Source organism: Polypterus senegalus, chromosome 6 (assembly GCF_016835505.1).
Source record: "Polypterus senegalus isolate Bchr_013 chromosome 6, ASM1683550v1, whole genome shotgun sequence".
Lineage (NCBI taxonomy): Eukaryota > Metazoa > Chordata > Cladistia > Polypteriformes > Polypteridae > Polypterus > Polypterus senegalus.
Window position 1 is genome coordinate 57,546,274 of NC_053159.1, and position 20,950 is coordinate 57,567,223.

General features: G+C 39.3%; 1 protein-coding gene across 8 annotated transcripts in view; it reads left to right on the forward strand.

The window, feature by feature from the left end:
- Window positions 1–20,950, forward strand: part of LOC120531052 (protein kinase C zeta type) — a 677,641-nt gene that overhangs the window by 497,407 nt on the left and 159,284 nt on the right. For all 8 annotated transcript variants that reach the window (XM_039756040.1, XM_039756039.1, XM_039756044.1 and 5 more), the window contains one exon: window positions 8,667–8,746. In XM_039756040.1, coding sequence (XP_039611974.1) covers window positions 8,667–8,746 — 80 coding nt within the window. The remainder of the gene's footprint in view (window positions 1–8,666; window positions 8,747–20,950) is intronic.

Genomic DNA, 20,950 nt, shown 5'->3' on the forward strand with positions numbered 1-20,950 from the left:
ATGTCACCTCTACTATGTTCAGTCCATGGAAGTCGGATTTGCTGAGGTGTTTTGCTCCCAGGTCTCCTATAAGTCTCTGAAGAAAGACAATTTCAGGGTGTCTGTTGTGTTGGCTGGCCGGTAGATCCCCGCCTTGTTGGACTTGGATAGTGACCTCTGTGTGAGCCACTGGCTGAGGGAGACTCCCTTCTCTGGTACAGAGCGAGTGAGCATATGCTGTATTCATGATGATGCTAAGGACTACAAGTCTGTGTTGCTTCCTTTGAAATATAAGGGACAAAACTTTAATGTCCGGACTGCCAAATGTGATTTCTGCCCTTGGCCCTTGCTGCTAGGGAAGAGCAATACCCTATTTCCTAAGGTCTTGGCCAATTTCAAAGCGCTGGCGCCGACTGTCCCAGGAGCTGTTGGGGGTCTTAACTGGGGGGCTGGTGGCTAGAAGAGTTGACCTGGAAATTGAGCCTGATCTCTCCAGTGAGGGAGACTCCTTGGATTTTCTCAATTGACTGCCCGGTACTTCTTCCTCTGTGGAGGCAGCTGCTGCCTCGGCCCTCCCAGAGGCATTGGGTAGTGAGCAGGCATATTTAGTGCACTTGCAGCAAGTCAACAGCTCATTAGAGTTTGCATTTAACCAGGCTTATGCTTCCAATGACTCTTTATGTGGACGCGGCTTCCTTTATCGGGTGATCGCCGATCACGTTGGGGGCGGTCTGATTGAACCGTTGGTTGTCCCGGATGAATGTAGGGAAATAGTATTGTCAAAGGCTCACACGCACGTCTTGGGCATCTGGGCGTTGAAAAGACTAGGGAGCACATCTTAAAGTGGTTCAATTGCCTGAATAGTGGCAGGGATATCGAATAGTTCTTGCCCTGACTGTCGGGTAGTCTCTGCTCACAGACCTCCTAGGGCTCCTCTTTCCCCAATGCCTATTTTAGATGTTCCCTTTTTATTCTAAAATAGTAAGACTAAGAGCAGTTTACTTCCCAAAACGGAGTGGTGCAGGATCAAACTCACAACCATTTGATTCCCAGGGGGCAGCTGATTCCATTGAGCCACGGAGGCAGTCATAATCAACAGGTGTCAATGTCGCATGTTAAGGCGGCTTTTTGTTTCTGCAGTTATATTTTTGAATAAAAGCGCAATTGCTGTGTTAGATTTGTACCTTTTGTGAAAGTGTGTGATACTTCAGGCTTCATACATTATATAGTTTATAACTACATTTTGTCATCTACTAGTAGAATATAAAAAACGTTTCTGTTTTAACAATGTGTTTACACAGATTACTGTAGAAACGGAACAGACATGAAATGCATGTGTTCCAAACAACGATCTATTATTTCCACTCTAAAACTCCACTTCACTCCCAGAAAATCAATCAAGGCATGAGCTGGGAGAAGTTTGTGCACGTTCTAAGTCGGTGGGGGGATGGAATAGCCAGCTGCTTGCAGCCTGATTTTTATCAGCACATTTAGATGACAAAAGACGCTGGTGGAGAGCTGTGAACGATTTTAAGAAGCGATTTAAGGTGGGACGGATTTACGAGTTTTTTTGTAGGCTCTGTTAATTCTAGTGTTAAATGACACTAAAAGTTGCTTATTTTATTGCCAGGATCTCAATGGAGCTCCATTCCAAGTGTTTTTTTTTTTTTTTGTTTTTTTTGTTATATGGAATGATCCTCATCCGTTTTGTTTTTGTTTGTAGTACTAGGGTGTTGTGCCATGTTAGCCATTCTGGATATAGTGAGAAGTCAAGCAAAATGACACCTTTTATTGGCTAACTAAAAAGATTACAATATGGAAACTTTCGAGGCAACTCAGGCCCCTTCTTCTATCAGTTTGTTAGTTTATGAACTGCTTTAGGCTACTTGTGGATTGTAGCACTTTGGCTGCTTTATTAAAATGACGCTGGGGTGCATGTCCTATTCAGGTGTGCAGTTTTACCTGTTTATAGGAGTAATATTTTAGAATCATTTCTGTCATCTTTGCTGAGGCACTCTCTTGCTTTTAGTTGTCATGCTTTGAGACTGAGTTTTGTTTAAGGTCATAGTTAGATAGATAGATTGAGAGTTAGATTGTCTCATCCATTGTGTGAGATAGATGCTTAAAGTAATGTTCCTCTGGCAGTGGTGTTTTTTTTTTTAACGAGAGATCCATAATTTAAGTGTAACTGCCCAAAAGAACAATAAAGTGAAAGTGAAAAAATACTTAAAGATCTACCAGAGTTTAAGCACGTTCTCACGTTCATGTTTACGCTACAGATTGAGGGTGAGTACACAGATTAAGGCCCCGATAAGCCAGGATCTTCTGATGAAACATCCAGTCCAGCCCGAAGTGATGGTGGAAATGAGGCTAGCAGTAAAAACGTGACATTTTCAAGAGGTAAACCAAAATTAGATGAGGTCTTGTTCCCAACAGCAACCATTATAAACGCCTCCAAAACTACAGCAGCCTCAACAACACCTAGTCCTGTAACACTGTCGGTGCACGGCGGAGAATAAGCGCTATGGATTATGAAACTCTTGGTGGGTATAAATGGAATACACATAGAACAGACAGTGAAATAGACAATCAAAACCAGGATATAAAGGATGTGGAGGTACGTTCAAGCAAATGTTTGACATGATCTTAAAAGAAAATTTAACAAAAATGGATGAAAGTGCAAAGAGACACAAATGAGCAAATTGGAGAATAAAATCAAATTATATGAGGTTCAACTGAAAGAAGTAAAGCACATGTTCTCAAACTGCTTTGAGTAAATAGAACAAATGATGTCTACTGCTGATGAAAGAATAACTGCCCTAGAATCTGAATGCAGTATTATTCTTAATAAGATTGTGGGGTCTGCAAATAGATACAGAAGGAAAAACATCAGGATTGGAGGACTACCCAAAAAAACTTGTAAGTCCCAACCCAGTGAAATCTGTAACAGTATTTTTCTTCTAAAGTATTGGGAAAGGTTTAATAGTTAGAGTCAATAAACTGCAGGATAAGGAAAAACTCCAAATCAGACAGGTGTATGCTTATTTATACATCTGCATTACATTACTTTTATTTAAGCTTTTTTTAAATAATGTTATAAAAATAGTATAATCAGAACATAAAACATAAACACACTATGTAAGGTACTGTCTTCTGAAATGTCATTCTCAAATATGTAAATACAACCCTTAAACCCCCTTTTACAGCTGACGGTCCTAAATCATACCCAAGGTTTTCTCCACATGGATTGTATAATTACTAAGATCTGTTGGCTTTTAACTGCTGATATCTCAGTTGTCTCTTTACTTCAGCTATCCCCAGCTGGATTTTTTCTGTTTGAGTGTGCTCTATCTTTTGGCATGTCAGAATTCTTAATCATAACCTAAAGCAAAGAAAAGTATTCTCCCACCTCACAGGCTTAAAAGTCAAGACATTGTTTTTACGGGATATCTTACTAACAACTAATGACCAGTTTCAACTGAAAAGAGACTTGATCAGCCAAGTCCTTAATTTCAGTTATAAGACAACCAGAGGTGTAGGAATTTAAATCTGTAAAACAGTCCCACCTGCAGCAAGTAGTATTTGATTCTGAAGATTTTTGCATTGTGGTGGTGGTGAATTTATTATTCTCTAAGGTAATTCTGTCAAATATATAGGAAACTAATATGGATGAAAGAGAATCTATGCCAAATGTACTTGCACTGGTTCTTGCTATGTGCATTCATAAAATTATAATGGCTAGAAGTTTTTATTGCATTTTAAATCCAGACTTGGATAGGTTCTCAACAACAGCATCTATAACATCTAAAATTGTAAAGATAATTACAAAATTTGTTGTAGAGATTTTTCCTCTCACCAGTATATCATAGTAATTCCAGAACTGATTATTTCTTCATTGATAATTATTTCCTATCAAACCTTTTAAGTATGACAATATTTTCAAATCTAACTATGCTCTCATTATTTTGGAGTTTGCATCAGAATGCTCAACACACTTAACCCACAGCTGATATCTTAACTCCCAAAGATGAAAACTTTATAGCATTCTTTTCCAATCATAATAATTATTTTTTAGGCCAATGTATCCTCAGAGGTTTCTATAGGAACACCCTGGAAAACAATGAAGACTTTGTAAGTGGACAAATTATTTCATATGTCTCTCATAAAAACAAACTTGAGATTATGAAGACATCAGAACTAATTACAGAGATTTCCAGAATAGATCATGAGTATGCCAGATCTCCTTAAAAGGTTCTTTATAGGCTAAGAATGGCTAAACAACTTATTTTTAAATTGCAACATTATTATTAATAAAACACAGAGGGAATGCTTATAAGATTGTAGTTCAACAATCCACAACCAGAAAGTTTGCAATACAATAACAGAAATTACTAATACAACTGTAATAAAATCAGGCATCTTGCAGAGATAACTGACACATTTAAGGAGTATAATAAGTCCATATGTTCATCTCAGTGTAACAAAGAGACCCAAACTAAGCACTTTTAGTACCACAGTTTAATATTCTGAGTGAAGAAGAATTTGCTATAAATACAGAATGCCATAAACTCACTTCATAGTGGGATAGCTACGATCACAAATGGCTAACTATTTGAAATTTAGCAAAAATGTTAATCTAAATTTGCTTCATTATTATTAATGTTTTTAGAAGCTAAACATAGTAAAGTCTACATTAAACATTCTGCCAAGGATTAATAGTTTCTTTAAGGAAAATAAAGACCTATTACAATGTGGATTATATAAACTGGTTTGACTCCTGAATAATGTTAAGATATTAGTGAAAGTCTTAGCTAGGACTGAGAAAGTCCTTCCTTCTGCCATATCGTAAGTCCAAACTAGATTTTATGAAGGCAGGCACTCAGTCTCAGACCTTCAGCTCCTGTTTAATGTAATATACTTCCCAACAAAATGAAGTCAAAAATCTTATTATTGAATACAGAAAAGGCCTTTGATGAATGAAATTATCTATTTTACTACAGATTTAGGTTTGGCCGTAGTATATCTGCATGGATAAAACTGCCTAATACTGAACCAGAAGCCTCAGTCCTCATTAATAATACAAACTCTGATCATTTTCCTTGACTCTTTATCTCCAGAAGAAACCATAGCTAAAGGGGATTATAAGAGAATAACTTGAACAGCAAATATCACTATATTCAGATGATATAGTGCTTTATATCAGACCCCTAATTATCTCTGTATACATAAGCACATAATTCTTTAAGAAATTAAACTAAGTTATGGCATAATTTTTCTGAGATTTGAAACAGACATTTGATCAAAAAGCAAATCTACAAAGATTTAAAGCAAAAGGTGATATACAGTAGCTTTACCTATCTTTTAGTTTTATTAGTGGGCAGCAAATATACCAACAATAAAATCTTGGAAATCGTTGGAATTCATGAATTCATATCAGTCAGGCTTGAAATGGAAAACAAATCCTATTGTAAATCTTTGTTGTATGACCTGCTCTGTGCTCTAACCAATGCTAATTATCATCAATTTACCAGAACTTCAGTCATCCACCAACTACTTAAAATAATAAAACCAAAGTAGGGCACATTTCAAAGTAAAGAAGTTGTTACTTGTTTCATTTATACACAATAATCACCTTTTCCACCTTTGCACACCTATTCAGTCTTTAACCTATGGACAAATAGTAGGGATTAAAACACATTTAGAGATCTTTACAGAGATAACGTATTTGCATCTTATAATCAATTACACAACAGATTTAACTCCCTGGCATCACACTTTTTTCCCTAAATGCATATTAGGTTTCTTTTTACATTTCTACCCAACCGTTCACATCTCATGTCTATAATAATCCCAAGAGGTCATACAGGTTATTCTTGATAAACACTCAGACGGCATTTTAACAGTATAAAAATGATTTCAAAGATCTTGCTGACTGATGGGAACTAGACCTTTCAGTCTCAGAAAAGGAGTGGAACCCATACATAGAATATGCCCTTGCTCTATGTGTGCCCAGCATTTTATACTTTTAAATAAAGGTCTTTCATTAATCATGGTTGTGATGGTTGATGTCATCTTGCCTGAAGAAGGGGCCTGAGTTGCCTCGAAAGCTTGCATATTGTAATCTTTTTAGTTAGCCAATAAAAGGTGTCATTTTGCTTGACTTTTCACTACATTCATAATGGCTAACACAATACAATGCTCTAGTACTATTAATCATGGTTAAAATTGTCTAAAATGCACATAGGGTAAGACCCAACCTGAAAGTATTTTTGGAATAGATTAAACTAACATCATTTTGGACAAAAATTCTTATATACCTCTCAGACGGCCTTAGTGTTAACAGTCATTCCAAATCCAATAATGGTGGTTTTTGGTGTACCCCTGAATAGGGTTAAACTGAATAGAGATAAATCGATTATAATAGCATATGCCACACTACTTTCATGCAGAGTAACTATAAGAATTCCATCCCCTCACTCAGTGGATAAGCAATGCTCAGTATTATCTCAAATCAGACAAAAATAAAATTCTCTCAGATGATAGACCCAAAAAATTTTTAAAACATGACAAATACTCATTAATTTTAAATTAAATATGCTGGGTGTGTGACTCATTTATGGTAATTTTTTTTCTCATGTTTTTCTGTTGTATTTCTGTTCTTCCATTGTTTTCTTTATACTCATTTTGAAGTAAATGGTTGTATCTCTTGTATTATTACTGTATATGTTTGATTGAGTAGCATGTTCTGGTTTTCGTAAATAAAATCAAATATATAAAAAAAATGTTTAGTTAAAGCCTTTAGTTTAATTTAGCCTTAATTTTCTTTGGATTAGAGTTTAATGGTTGAGGATATTGTTAGTAGGTTTGGTTTTTGTATCTAAAAACATTATTCCTATGTTTTGTTTTGCTTATTATTGAGACTTTCCTTTCAACATTTAACCCTAATTTACATTGTTTTTGCTGGGCAGCAAATGTCCAAAATTTGGACTGAAAGTCCATACGGCTTTGAAGCTATACTGTAATAGTTTTCTATTGAAAGAAGGTTGTATGTCTTTTCTTTCTTATGCACTGTAATCTACATGTCATTGTTTACTACTTCACATGAAAAAATCACAAATCATATGGTTCAAAAGTCACTGAGAATCTTGAATAAATTTAAGCATTGCTTGAAGTGCTATTGTTGATGCTCCTCCACAGGACAAAAACAAATTTCTCCCTCTCTAAAATACATATTATTCAGTAAATGGGACATGCTTGATATTAGGACCTTGAAGTATTTGCATTTTGATGATGTTTTTCCCTTTTTTCACAATATGTACGCATTAAATATAACCGGTGGCAAAAATGTTTCTTCTGCATTAAGGTTGGAGTTATTAAAGGCAGTACAGTTGTCTTTCTCAAACTCCCTCCTTTATGTGTTACAGACACTTAATTAGAAACATGTCATTACTATGATAAAGAAAATTTGTCAAGACCACTGACTCCTAAAAGTTATATCATATTACATCATTATATCATTACAGCAGGACCTTTACAGTCATAATAATACACTATACTGTATATTCTCGCTTCATTCATGAAAGATATGGTCTCATTCAGTTAAAATCATTACATCGTATGTACAGAAGTTAAAAAATATCTTAGACCTAGTCTACACTAACTTAAACTTGAAAATGCACCTTTTTCCTATTCATTTTGACAATTCATCCGCATTGAAAGTAGTTTTGACCAATAATAATAAAATTAATAATAAAACATTTTATTTATATAGCACCTGACCAATGAAGATGAGTGGTTTTGATAGCTGTATACATTTGAAAGTGCTGGGTCTTTCATAGCAGTGTGCATTGGAAAAAGAGAGCTTTTCAAAATTGCCGATGTTTGGTTGTTGTGTGATTGGGAACTGACTTATGTTTTGTCCCTTGTTATCTCATCTTTACTCTCAGGATGACCTCTTATTAACTTCTCAGCATCAGCTGACAGTTACTGCTTCTTGAAACACAGAGATATTTTTCTGTATTTATTTTTGTAGGACTCCCCTAAGGCTTTGGTAACTTTATACCTATTTGTAACCTTTGAAAGTAATTGTACTTCATCTTCTGCTTCCATAAAATGAACTGTTTTTTTTTTCTTTGTTCAGTTTACTTTGAGTTGTATCTGTAAGCAAACAGCACTCTTGACCCATGCCCAAATAGAAAGATATAAGTGTTCTTGGTGTTTGATTGACAGATAACCTTTCAGAAAACAGTCTGAACAGTCTAGTGTGGAAGGCAAATATTTAAATCATTTGTCAAATGTATCCATGTTAGCACAGACTAAGCCGTGGCAGTAAGAAATGTACTCTGGATTAGATCACACTCAGTGTTTTGTTTATATGCATTGTTTTGTTTTTACTCCTTACACTTATTTTGTTTTCTGCTTTCTCATGCTGCATGTTTCCTCCAAGCAACCCAAAAATATATATTTTTTTCTTATATATATAGGTACTGTAATGTGAATTCCAGTTTTCATGCAAAAATGTCCAAATCTCTTGTGTTTTACTGATTCCCGTTTCCTGTTAATTTTTGGTCAAAATCAGCAGATGTGAATTTTATCTCTTTCAGTGTCATTGAGTTATTCATTTTCAATGGTTTATTATTCAAGTAAATTATACTTTATTAATGTTATAATATTTTCTCTTTCAATAGTTATTCTCGAGAAACCTATTCGGATTCCAAGGTCCCTCTCTGTCAAGGCTGCCAGTGTCCTGAAAGGCTTTTTAAATAAGGTAATCACTAATTTTTGGCAAGGTTAATTTATTTAAGGAATGTAATGGCCTTGCACAAGGCTTCAGCCAAACTAATTAATAATGTATGTACTTTAGAGTGAAGTGATTAATCTCTGCTGGTTTGGTGCACTCAAATAATAGGCATATTCCCAATGGCCTAATGGCCTTAAAGGGTCATGTTGTATGATGGTTTAAACCAGAATGCATAAGAATTTTATTCCTCTTGACTGTGTGCTGTTAATTGAGTAGTAGAGAACTGATAGAATGGACCACAAACATTTTCTTTCTTACATCATTAGATTAACCTTTTTCATAGTAAAAGTATTTATTCTTTGCTTCTGAAAAAAAATGTGTCAGATCATAGTAAAAAATGCTAGAGAAAAATAGAACAATGATTTTAACAAAGATAAAATGTAAAGATAAGAGAATAATAAATGAGAAGTCATATTGTTATTACCCTCAGAATTTATACCATTTCCCAACTTTAGCATCAGAGATTCTGTTGACAGATTTGTTAAATGATGGCGTAATAGTAATACTGGATGTTTTTCAACAAGTAACCAAATTTCACATTTCACTGTTCTGACTATTTGCTACAGTACTAGCCTTTATTTTTTTTTTCTATAGCAACAGCATATTATGAAAAATTATCTGTATTGACAGGGAATATATTTTGCCATTCTGCTTCCAAGTATAAGATATCCAAGGCAATTGTAGAGGTCTGGTGGTTTGAATAGTCACTAAAAGTGCCACCTCTTCTGAGAGAGTCTACATTTGGTAGAGTGTCCATAGTTTTTTTTCCACATAAGCTACCATTTTTGGACAATAGTCTCTGAATCACACCAAGTCAAGGATGCACTTAGATCCCAGTTGTTCTGTATGATCATGGAGACAGTTAAGTAGTTTTCAGATTCTCTGGTGACAAAAGCTAATAAACTGATCTCTGTTTTGATGTTTGCTAAAAAGTAGTAATTTTTTTTTATTCTAGCTGCTTTCTCTGTTCATACGTTAAATGCAGTGTCAGACAACTGACCTTCAAATTGCAATTCAATTATTTCCCAGCTTTTTTGTGTGTAGCAAATTTACAGATAATTATGTCCGCTCTCTGTTGCTGCATTCAGAACTACTGTGTCTATCATACAGTTCCTTCCCTTTAAAAATGTTAGGGGTACCTATGGTTACAGCATCAAAGACTCAACTAGGTTTAGAGAAGGAAAATCTATGGGTGTATGAAATAGGTGGTGTCACTGACATAAAACCATAATGGTTATCAGCTGATAGATTTCTGTAAGGCATCATCTGAATTTTGAAGATTGTGTAATGTAAACTGCTTAACTGAATCACTTTGTTTCCAAAATCTGCCACTACTGGACTACATCTAGATTTTCTTTTCCATCATAATACTTGATGCAAAATGAAAAGGTTAACAAAACAGCTAACAGAGTATCCTGTTGTGTCTGACTTGGCAGATTTTAATTTTCAGGTAAGCAGGTATAGTCTGTTGCCACCAAAAATGTGTTGCCATATGGATAATCATGGAACTTTTAAACAACTGTCCACTTTGAAGCAAGCAATTCCAATGTATGTACTGGATATGTAGACTTGCTGCATAACAGACTTATAATAACTTAAATAGCTTGCAAAGTCATTTATATCAGTTTTCCCATCTTGCACCCAGTAATAACACAACTCCAACGCTGACATCATTATGGTATACATAAGGTAGCTTGGGAAAAGCAAAGCCTTAGGCTGGAACAGTTATCAACTTCTCTATAATGCTGTTAAAGGACCTTTCACAAACATTTGTTCTATTTTCATTATTGGCACACGAGTGACTGTATACCTTTGCAGACTTTTATTATCTAACCCCTTTAGCAGGCCATTGATAATCCAACAGTAGGTTATTAATCCTTGCCATATCATTAACGGCCATGACTCACTATTATGTATCAGAATAGTCCCGGGATCAGCTTTCTTAATTCCTTTTCTGCTTCTTCCTTGCTAGCGAAGGCATAGAATTGACCCTGCAATTCCCCTTTCAGTTTGGCAGGATACAAGAGGCTGTATTTGATATTGGCTTGCCGTAACCGCTATTTAATGTTGTAGAAGGCTGCGCGTTTAGTAGCTGTTGCTGGAGAGAAATCAGGGAAGATACGAATGTGGTTATTTTCATATATAATCTCTTGCTTGTGTTTGAGGAGTGCCATCACCTCTAGCTTAAATGATAATCTTTCAAAGTGAATAATTAAAGATCTAGGTCTAACTGTGTTTGATCTGCGTACGCAATAAGCTGCTGCTATCTCAGATTCTGCTTTAAAGTCCTCTCCAATTATTTTAGAAAATAGTTCAGCTGCGAATTTCACAGGGTTTGGACTTTCTCGATTCTCAGGCAGACCTTCAATTCTGACATTATTCCTTCTGCTTCCATCTTCCAAAGCAGCCAGTCTGTCTCCAAGTTTTTTGCATTCGGAGCTGACAGTTGCTGCTTTTCCTTCAGCACTGGGAGCTAGATTTTCGGCTGTTTCAATCCGAGTCGTGAATGTCTCCTTGACATCCTCCAGTTGATCAGCAAGCATGTTCAGTTTAACTGAGGTTTTCTGAATGTGCTCTTCAATTTTACCCAGCATATCTTTAAAGACTGCCTCAAAGCGAACCCATATGCATTTCTCCAAGTTTTTATTATCCTGTTGCCGCTCCTGTCGCAGCTCCTGTCACAGCTTCTCATTTGCCTTTGCCCTTGCCATCTCATTTGCCTTCTCGCTTTTCTTTATCTCTTGCATAAGCTCAGCAAACATCACCTTCAGTTCAGACAGATCAATTCTGCTTTCTTGCACTGTAGGCGAGGCATCAGGCTCTATTGTAGCCAGTGTCCCCAATGTTCTCGGCTCGCGTGGAGTAATTGAAACCATGGACTGCAAGGCCTTTTCCAGTACTTCACTCATGCTTGTATATTCCCTCCCCATTTCGCTCTCAGCCTGAGATGATGTGGTGGACCATGGTCCCGAAGAGTCTGGGCTTTTGCCCATCTGATCCAGGTCAGTCTCTGAAAAGCCATATCTTGAACTAGGGCTTACCAACCTCAGCTTGGATGTAGCTTTAGTTTTTGGTTCTTTCGGACCCCCTTTCTTGTTGGCCATGTTTATATATGCTTGCATATACTGTAGCAGTGCCCCTCAGGTTGGATAAATACAGGATATCTCAGGATAATAAGCAAAAAATATGAAAAATAACACCGCTGCTAGCAGAGCTCCGCTTCAGACGTCCAATCAAAGACCAATCAAAACATTTAGATTTCAAGAAGTTAATCCCTCTTTCATTTGATAGTTTCTTGATCCGCTTCAAAATAGACATGGTTTCCTAAATGCCTATGACAGTGGTGTATTGAGTCCCCTTTTCAGCAGCAATTGTAATTTTTGTAACAAAACTACTTCTTCTCTGGACACTTTTCAGGGGAGACTTCCCTTTGTGGGTTTTTTCATTTTTCCTTCCTAGATTTATGGCTTTGATAGGTCCTTCCATGGACAGGATGCAAAGATTTTCTAGCCTGTTGATGCAGACAGTGAACTAGTTCGGCAAGTCATCCCTTTCTGTCCTTGTTTTCCCCAATATCGTAAGTTATAGTTCTATGATGTTCTGTATTTTGGCCACTAGGTGGAGATAGTGAAGAAGGATAGAGGAGACTGTTAAGAAAAACAAAAAAGTATCGGAGGACTTATTGTTTCATGTTCTCAGTTCTTGGATTAAGTCTTTAACTTTTGGGCACTGAGTCTTTTCATTTTATCATCTGACAACTTGACAAATTGGCAATGAAATACACAATGGCTGTTGCTGCTACTCCTTTTCCTCCACTATTTCTGCCTTGTCCGGGTAAACCTGCTATACCATTTGAAATGTGGCTGAAAATGTTCAGTAACTACATGCTGGTTCTTAGTGCATCAGGAGATGAATGGCCGGAAGCATGCAAAAAGGCACTTCTCCTTCATTGTCTGGGAACAGAAGGTCAGAGATTGTTTTACACGCTTCCGAATCAAGGTATGTCAATGGGGGACACCATTACGGATTTAGGAGCTCACTGCTCCACGGAGAAATGTTGCTGAGTGGCATGCTTTTAAAAAACGTGCTCAGGCTGCTAATTAAACTATTTCACAGTAAGTAGCCGCACTATGTGACTTGGCAGTTAATTGTGAGTTTGACACTAAACTGGATGAAATGTTAACGAGATCAATTGGTGGAATACATGGTTAGTCATCGCATACACGAAGATTACTTTTAGAAGCTGACTTGACTTTGGATAAGGCTATTACGATTGCTACGCAAATTGAAGCTGCTGGTAAGCAGGCAAAGTTTATTTCAGGAGATAGACCAGTGCTGATGCAAAGTTTACACACTAAACCTGCGTCTGCTGCTGGCCGCCGCCGCAACAGACCTTTCAAGCCTCCGCAAGTTTCACAACCTAAAACTACTGCGCCTCCTGCTGCCTCTGTTCGTGCTTACTATAGCTGCGGATCTGATAAGCATCTTGCAAATGATAAAAACTGTCCTGCTGATTCTGCTACATGTAAAAACTATCAAAAGACTGGTCATTTTGCACAGGTTTGCCATTCTCCGTAAACATGCTCTGTGCAATAAGTTGACTTGCCTGAGCTTCAGATCCTTTACTTAAGTGACCATTTAGCGGCCAATAGAATCTGTTGCAGTGTCATAATGAAAACGTCAACTGCTACTGCACTCGTGGATCTAACTGTGGATTCTGGATCATCGGTATCCATTTTGCCTAAATGTATATATGTTGCAAAGTTTCAAGGAGAACCTTTACTGCCACCTTCAGTTAAGCCAGTGACTTATTCACTTTCTCCACTCCCTGTGCTTGGTTGCTTACCTGTTACTGTGTCCAAAGATGATATTACATGCTCTACGTCAGTCTTCATAGTGCTTCATAGTGGAGTCTGGGACTGCTTTGTTGGGAATGGATTTAATAAAGGGTCTACATTTGTGCTTTAACGGCAGTACTGTCTTACCATGTGCTACCACAAACTCTATTCCTGTCATCTGTCTTTCTACAGCTCCATCACCTCCGCTTGCCCTAGGTTGTGCAAAAGGCTTCATACACAAAGTTAAAGTATTAGACTCTGTTACTCCAGTACGACAAAAGTTACGTTGTTTACCACTGTCAGTTCGGCATGATGTCAGTGCAGAGCTAAATCACCTTCTTCAAGCAGGGATTATTGAAAGCATTGATGCCTCTCCTTGGGTCTCTTCCATTGTGTTGATCCAAAAGAAGACTGGGGGTATCCATATGTGTGTTGACTTGAGTGAACCAAATAAAGCTATTATTACAGACAGCTTTCCTCTTTCTCATATTGATGAAATGCTGTCATTGCTGAGAAGAGTAAGAGTCTTCTCCACTATTGATTTAGAAAGTGCAGATCACGAAGACAGCCGTGATCTGACTGCCTTTATTATTCATGAAGGACTATTCAGGTACTGCCGGGTCCCATATGGGTTAGCATTTGCTCCGTCTGCTTTTCAAAAGATGCTTGCTGCAGTCTTGCAGGGGTTGCCAAAATGTTGCAAACTACTTGGATGATATAATTTTGTGGGGACGAACACAAGCCGACCATGATTGGACACTTCAAGCAGTTCTTAAACACATAAAAGATGCAGGATTGCAGTTAAATGAATCAAAATGTCATTTTAATCAGGCCAGCCTGCATTTTTTGGGTTATACTTTTACAGCATAAGGGATACAACCTGTTCAGGAGCACCTTGCTGCTCTTCTGCATGCTCCAACTCAAACTGATGTTACTAAGTTATGTTCATTTTTTTGATTTGCATCTTGGTATAATAAGTTTATCCCAAATTTTTCCACCATTGCAGAACCCCTATGCACCTGCCTCCGCCAAAAGATGCAGTTTTCCTGGTCTGAGGAAGCTCAACACAGCTTTCTGTCAGTGAAACAGTTGCTAATTGACAGTCCAGCTCTGGTCTTATTTGACCCTTATTTGCCTACTATAGTTTCCACTGACTTGTCTGATTATGGGCTTGGAGCTGTCATAGCTCAAGTCCAACCTGACCATACGGAGCAGACTGTTGTCTTTGCATCTAGGACTCTTACTGCTGCTGAAAGGAAATATTCTACAGTTGAAAAAGAAGCTCTTGGATGTGCGTGGGCTCTTGAAAAATGGAGGACTTACTTGCGGGGTCATAAATTTATCCTCCGCACTGATCATCAAACGTTGACCACTCTACTGTCCTCAAAAGGGTCTGATCGTGCAGGCATGCGGATTACACACTGGGCTTCACGACTGTTGTGTTTCAGCTATACTGTTGCTTACCGTCCTGGGTCACAGAATTACATTGCTGATTGTCTCCCTGACTTGCCCTTGCCTGCTGCTGCTGAGAACATTTCTGCAACTGAACATGAGTTTGTGGCAATGTTTTCTCCTGCTCTGGCTGCCCTCTCATCTGGTGAGTTTGCTTATGCCTCTGCCTCTTGTAGTGAGTTGTTTGCTCTATGAAATTAGATTACTTGTGGATGGCCTTCTTCTGTTTATGCAGTTGACACAGTTATGCATCCATATTTCTGATTACAAGATGAATTTAGTGCACCAAATGAGTGTGTTCTGTGGTGCCTGTCTCATTGCTCCTATTTCTCTGCGCCATACCTTGGAAGCGCTTGCTTATGAAGGTCACCAAGACATTCTGAGAACTAAACAGCGTCTGCGTGAGCTATACTGGTGGCCAGGTATAGATGATATGGTCGCAGCTCAAGTTAAAAATTGTCAACTGTGCCAGTCATCTGACAAGACAGCTAATCCTTCTGCTGCCCATTTACAACCTGTTCCATTTACATTAGAACCCTGGCAAAAGTTGGCCATAGATATAGTGGATCCATTTGAAACAGCTGTCTGGAATTGTTATGCTCTAACCCTCATTAATTATAATAGCAAGTGGCCAGAAGTTGCCTTCACTGCTTCTATCACTGCTCAGAATGTTATAGATTTTCTCACTTTAGTCTTTAGCAGATTTGGAAATTCGCATTCCATAGTGTCAGATAATGTATATCAATTCACATTAACAGACTTTGCAGCATTTCTGAAAGAAAGAAATATACAACACATAAGCACTTCAGTATGCCATCTAGCTGCAAATGGTGCCATTGAAATATTTCATTGTGTTCTCAAAGGCTGCATCCAACCTTACAAGAGAAACCCTGGAAACCTGCTGTCACAGAATTCCTTCAGGTATATCGTGCAACACCACATGCTACTACAGGAGTTTCTCCTTTTGAATTGCTTCATGGACAAAAAATGCAAACACGCCTCAATGTCCTTCCTCCTCCTATTGCCTGCAAGGCCGATGATGTCACTGTTGGTAATTGAGTTTCCTCTCTTCAACAGAAAATGAAATACTATACAGATACCAGACATGGTGCACGGATTCCTGTTTTTCAAAAATGGGACAAGATGCATGTTCGGAATCCAATACATGTTCCAAAAGCACACCCAAGATTTTCACAACCTGATTAAATTAAAAAAGAAATTGGTCCATGTACTTACCTGTTGGCAGATGGGGAAAAAATGGCATTCTTCCCATTTATCTAAGTGAAATACACCTGTGCCAAATTATGCTTTAGGGGATGCTACAGTGGAATTGCCGCCCCAGTCTACAGTGACGTCAATACATGAGGTTTTTCACGTTAATCCAGCTCGTATGAGAAGATCCCCTCGTTGCTTGAGGACTTTGTTCCATAAATTTGAATGTTTGATGTAATTCAGTGATCATTATGTGATGTTTAACTACCTACTGTAATTGTACTATTCTTAAGTAAAGGGGAAATATGTTATGTTCTGTACTTTGGCCACTAGGTGGAGATAGTGAAGAGGGATAGAGGAGAGTGTTAAGGAAAACTAAAAAGTTTGGAGGACTAATTGTTTCTTGTTGCTTGCAGTTCTTGGATTAAATCTTTAACTTTTGGGCACTGAATCTTTTCATTTTATCCTCTGACAACTTAACAGTTTCCATTATGAATGTTTGCATTACTGTCAAAATTTTGACCACACTTCACATTGGACATAGCATTCCTGTAACTAATAAGAAAAGTTACACAGTCTCTTGTTGCTGCTCCATCATCCAAATTTGAGCCCACTTCATTACCTTGTCCAGGTATATATCATTTTATCTGTATGTGGTTTCCATAAAAACTCTCAAGCAGCTTCTTCGTGTTTGTGTAACGTTCTTCTGCTGACATTCTTTAACAATCTCAAGTGGTGAACCTCTGGTAATACTTCTGAGGTAGCAATTATAGATTGGCCATCTAGCTTTGTGAAGAGGATTACTTTTATTCTGCCTTGTGTGTTGTATTTAACCCATTTATTGACACCGAGTGCATGCCCAACCTACTTGGAAGGTGGTCTCTCTCTGAATTCCACTTCTCAAGATTTTTCTAATTATTTCCCTAAAAGGTTTTTTTGGAGTTTTTTGCTGTCAAAAACAGGGCCTGCTAAAGCCCATTGAGGCATTCCTTGTGTGATTTTGGCTCTGTTAAAATGCCACAGTGTTTCTTTTGAACTGGATTCTTAGGAGCATTATAACTATGTTACTGTGTCCTTTAACTTGTATTCTGCAACTGCGGCCTCTAATGCCAACTGATATTTTTTGGCTTTCAGCTGTGTCTCTTCCAAATGCAGAGCCTGCTACTTTTTTAAAGTTTCAGCATGAGCAGTTAGTGCTGCATACTCTGCCCCCTGCACCTTGAGCGCTCTAATGGAGGTCACTGATGAGCTAACTGTACTCCTTGTTTTTACAGAAACATCAGAGGCACTGTCAGTAGAAGTGACATTGTCAGGAATTCTGAACGCACTAAATTCCTTTAAAAGTTTTACATTTACCACATTGGAAAGCACCTTCAAGATGCTTTTAATTTGAAGCACTAAAAGATGCTGACGTGTTTCCCAAACCCAGTCTTTTGCATCTGTGATGAACATGTTCAGAGTCTTCAATTTAGCCTTGAAACCTTTATGGTGTTTCTTTTCTGCACTTCCTCTTCAGTTAGTAAAGAAAATAACTTATCATTTAGCTCAATAAACTGTATTTTCACTACTGAAAGCTCAATTTCAGGTATCATTTATTTTTCACCAATTATATTTATCCTTCTTATGGTTTTTCTGTGGCCTTCATCAAAATGGATAGCTGATCATATTTTTCCTCTATAGCTTCTTGAAGCATTGTTACTCTGCTGTAAAAGGCGCTATATAGCGCCCGACCCGGCACAGATCACGCAGAGGCATGTGTATATAACGCACAGGCTTTATTTTCTTTTCTTCAGCCGTGGGACACATCTTCCCCGTGTCCCACAGGCCCAACACAGTTCCCAAAGCACAAGATACAGCACAAACAACCTTTCCTGACACCACCACCACCACCACCACTCCTCCCAGGCAACCTCGTCCTCTTCCTCCCGATTCTGGCCACGAATGGAGGGAGGTTGCCTGCTTTATAGCCCACCCAGAAGTGCACCAGGTGCCTGACCAGCTGGTCTTAATTGCACCTCCGGGTGGGGCTGGTAAGTCGGCCATTGTGGCGGCTGGCTCTCCGCAGCACCCCCTAGCGGCCACCCCATCTCCCAACCGGGCTGCGGTGGACTCCATGTCCCATGGAGCCACGGGGGAGACTGAGGAAGGACCCACGGCCAGGGAGGCTGCCCCCAGGTGCCCTGGGGGAGGCATTGCACTGTCCATGGTGGCTCCCCCGTGACGTATGCAGCAGAGGCGTCTCGGCCGGGCATGGGACCTGGCTGTCCGTCACACTGCTTACACTTTAGTTTAACACTAACAGATTCCCAGAAATTAACCAGTGCTATGCTATGGTGATGGCCTCTCACGGCCGTGTCACAGTCTTTCAGGCAGCGACACTCGGACTTGTGTGTGAGGTTTCCATTTCATTCATACACTAAGATTGGCAATAGTTTCTACTAATAGCTCCTTCTAAAGTAGGTAAAATCCTTTTTTCTTATTTAAGTCCATCACACAAAGGAACAGTTTCTGTCTTTTGAAAACCTTCAATCGCCTAATGTACCCTAAAGCATTCTAACAGTATAGCATGTTTTGTTTCAGGCCAACATCAAACTTTAAAAGGCAGTTTCAAACTTAACGTCTAGCTGTGTCTTTTCTAGGTTTCCAAAATCATGCATCTACTAAGATGGCAAGGTAGAAACCTGCATGAGTCATGTGCATAACAAAAGAAATTTCACAGTCTAATAGTGTTTTTAAAAAAAGTTCAGTAAAAATGTAAAGAACAAATCATAAAAATTCAGAAAAATGTTCCTACACATGCAGAATAAAAGGGAAAAGGTTTGTTTTCTGCTTCATTACAATCTTAGCTGTCTCATGTTAAACTTCAGTTGCATTTTATATTTAAGTTGTGTTACTTTTCTATGGTGAATTTACATGGGCTTTACTTCAGTACATTCTATATGTATGATATGTTCAGTGTGGTTTGAAACTGCTTGCCTTCCATGCCTTACAACTACAGGGCAGCTCATAGACTGAACTAGTCTCTTGTCAGAATGACAAGAAATAATTAGAATATTCAATTTACAAGTTAGCTTGAAGGTGTTATAACAGAATCTCCCATTAACTATGCACTAGTATACAGGCAAATATAACTAGTGTCACAGATTGCTGAGGCCCTTACCCAGCCGGGATGCCTGGAAGGACCGGACGGTGACATCTATGTCTTCCGGGTCACGAAGGGGCAACCGCCCTGGATCAGAAGAGGACCACGGGAGCAAAGGAAAGAAGCTCCAACCCATTGGGACCTGTGGCCACCGCCAGGGGGTGCCTTAAGCCTCATAGTACCCGGGAAACATTTACTTCAGCCACACCCAGGAAGATGGTGGAAGACCCTTCTAGGGATGCCTGGAGTGCTTCCGGTGCAAAGGGCAACACTTCCGCCATTCCAGGAAGTGCTGCTGGAAGGACGTCTTCAGATACCTGGAGCACGGATACCTGGAAAAAAAGGGGCCGCCTTCCTACAGTCTGGAGCTTGAGTCAGGAATGGGAGCAGGACGAAGCTCCCAGGAGGAGAAGAAAGGTGCCAAGGACTGAGAGAGAGAAGCCCTATAGTGGTGATTAGTGCTGAGTGCATTGTGTGTGGTGTTCGGGACTGTGATCTTGTGTTTATTAATGACTAATAAACGTGTGCGTTTTATAAAGATGTGGTTTTTGACTGGTGTTGTCCGGGTTAGTCTCACAATGGCGCCCAACGTGAGGCCTTCCGTCTGTTACAAAGCAGGGGATAAAATAAATTTTAAAAATAAAAATTTTGTCAGCTGCCCGGGACCTCAGTCGGCCACATATACATACCGCAGGGAGGCGGTCCACACACGCACCGCGGACGTTCCACAAATCACCATTAGGCCATCAGAGATTCTCCAAAGTGCCGTCTTCCACCCGAGGGGGGTGAGGAATGCCAGCCAAGGCAGGAGAGAAGCAGATTCTCCAGCGTTTGTCATCACCGGAAAGACTGCGGTAGGCACAACCACTGACGCGGCTGGAGGAGCCTACCTGGAACCGCGTCACTGACTGGGGTGTGCCGAACCTGACCGCGAAGCCAGGACGGCGTCGTTAGAAGAAAGGGAGAATCCTCTACATCTTCAGAAGCTGAGGCAGAATGGCTACAGCGAGTCTCGCAGACTCCTCGGGAGAAAGGAGAAGACGGCGACAGACCCTCCCCGTGACAGGCAAGTGATTGGACGGTGTGTGCCGTGTTTCCGTCGGTGATTGGTTGCCGACGGGACTGGCAAACGTCCATCTTGAGCAAGGGGAGGGTCCAGCGAATCCTGGAAGAAAGCTCCAGAGGGCACAGCCGATGAAAAGGAGCAATGTAAAGGTAAGTCCTTCACTGGCTGATGTTGTATTTATACCTGCAGCTCGGGATGATTCGGAGAAGATGCTTCGATTAATGCAGATGGTGCAGCAGGTAGAACACAACCTTCGTGTCTGTAGACACGAGCTGGAGGGGAAGGTGGTCACGCCATGTCAGACGCTATGTCAGAGGGCAGAGAGGCGCAACGCAGGAATCTTTGGCCAGAGGATCGTGACGGTACAGGTGAGTAAAACCGGTACCATAAAGAAAAAGAGAGGTGCGAACGAACCCACCGTGGTATCGTGTGGTTCCGGTGACTCAGTAGCTGCATCACCG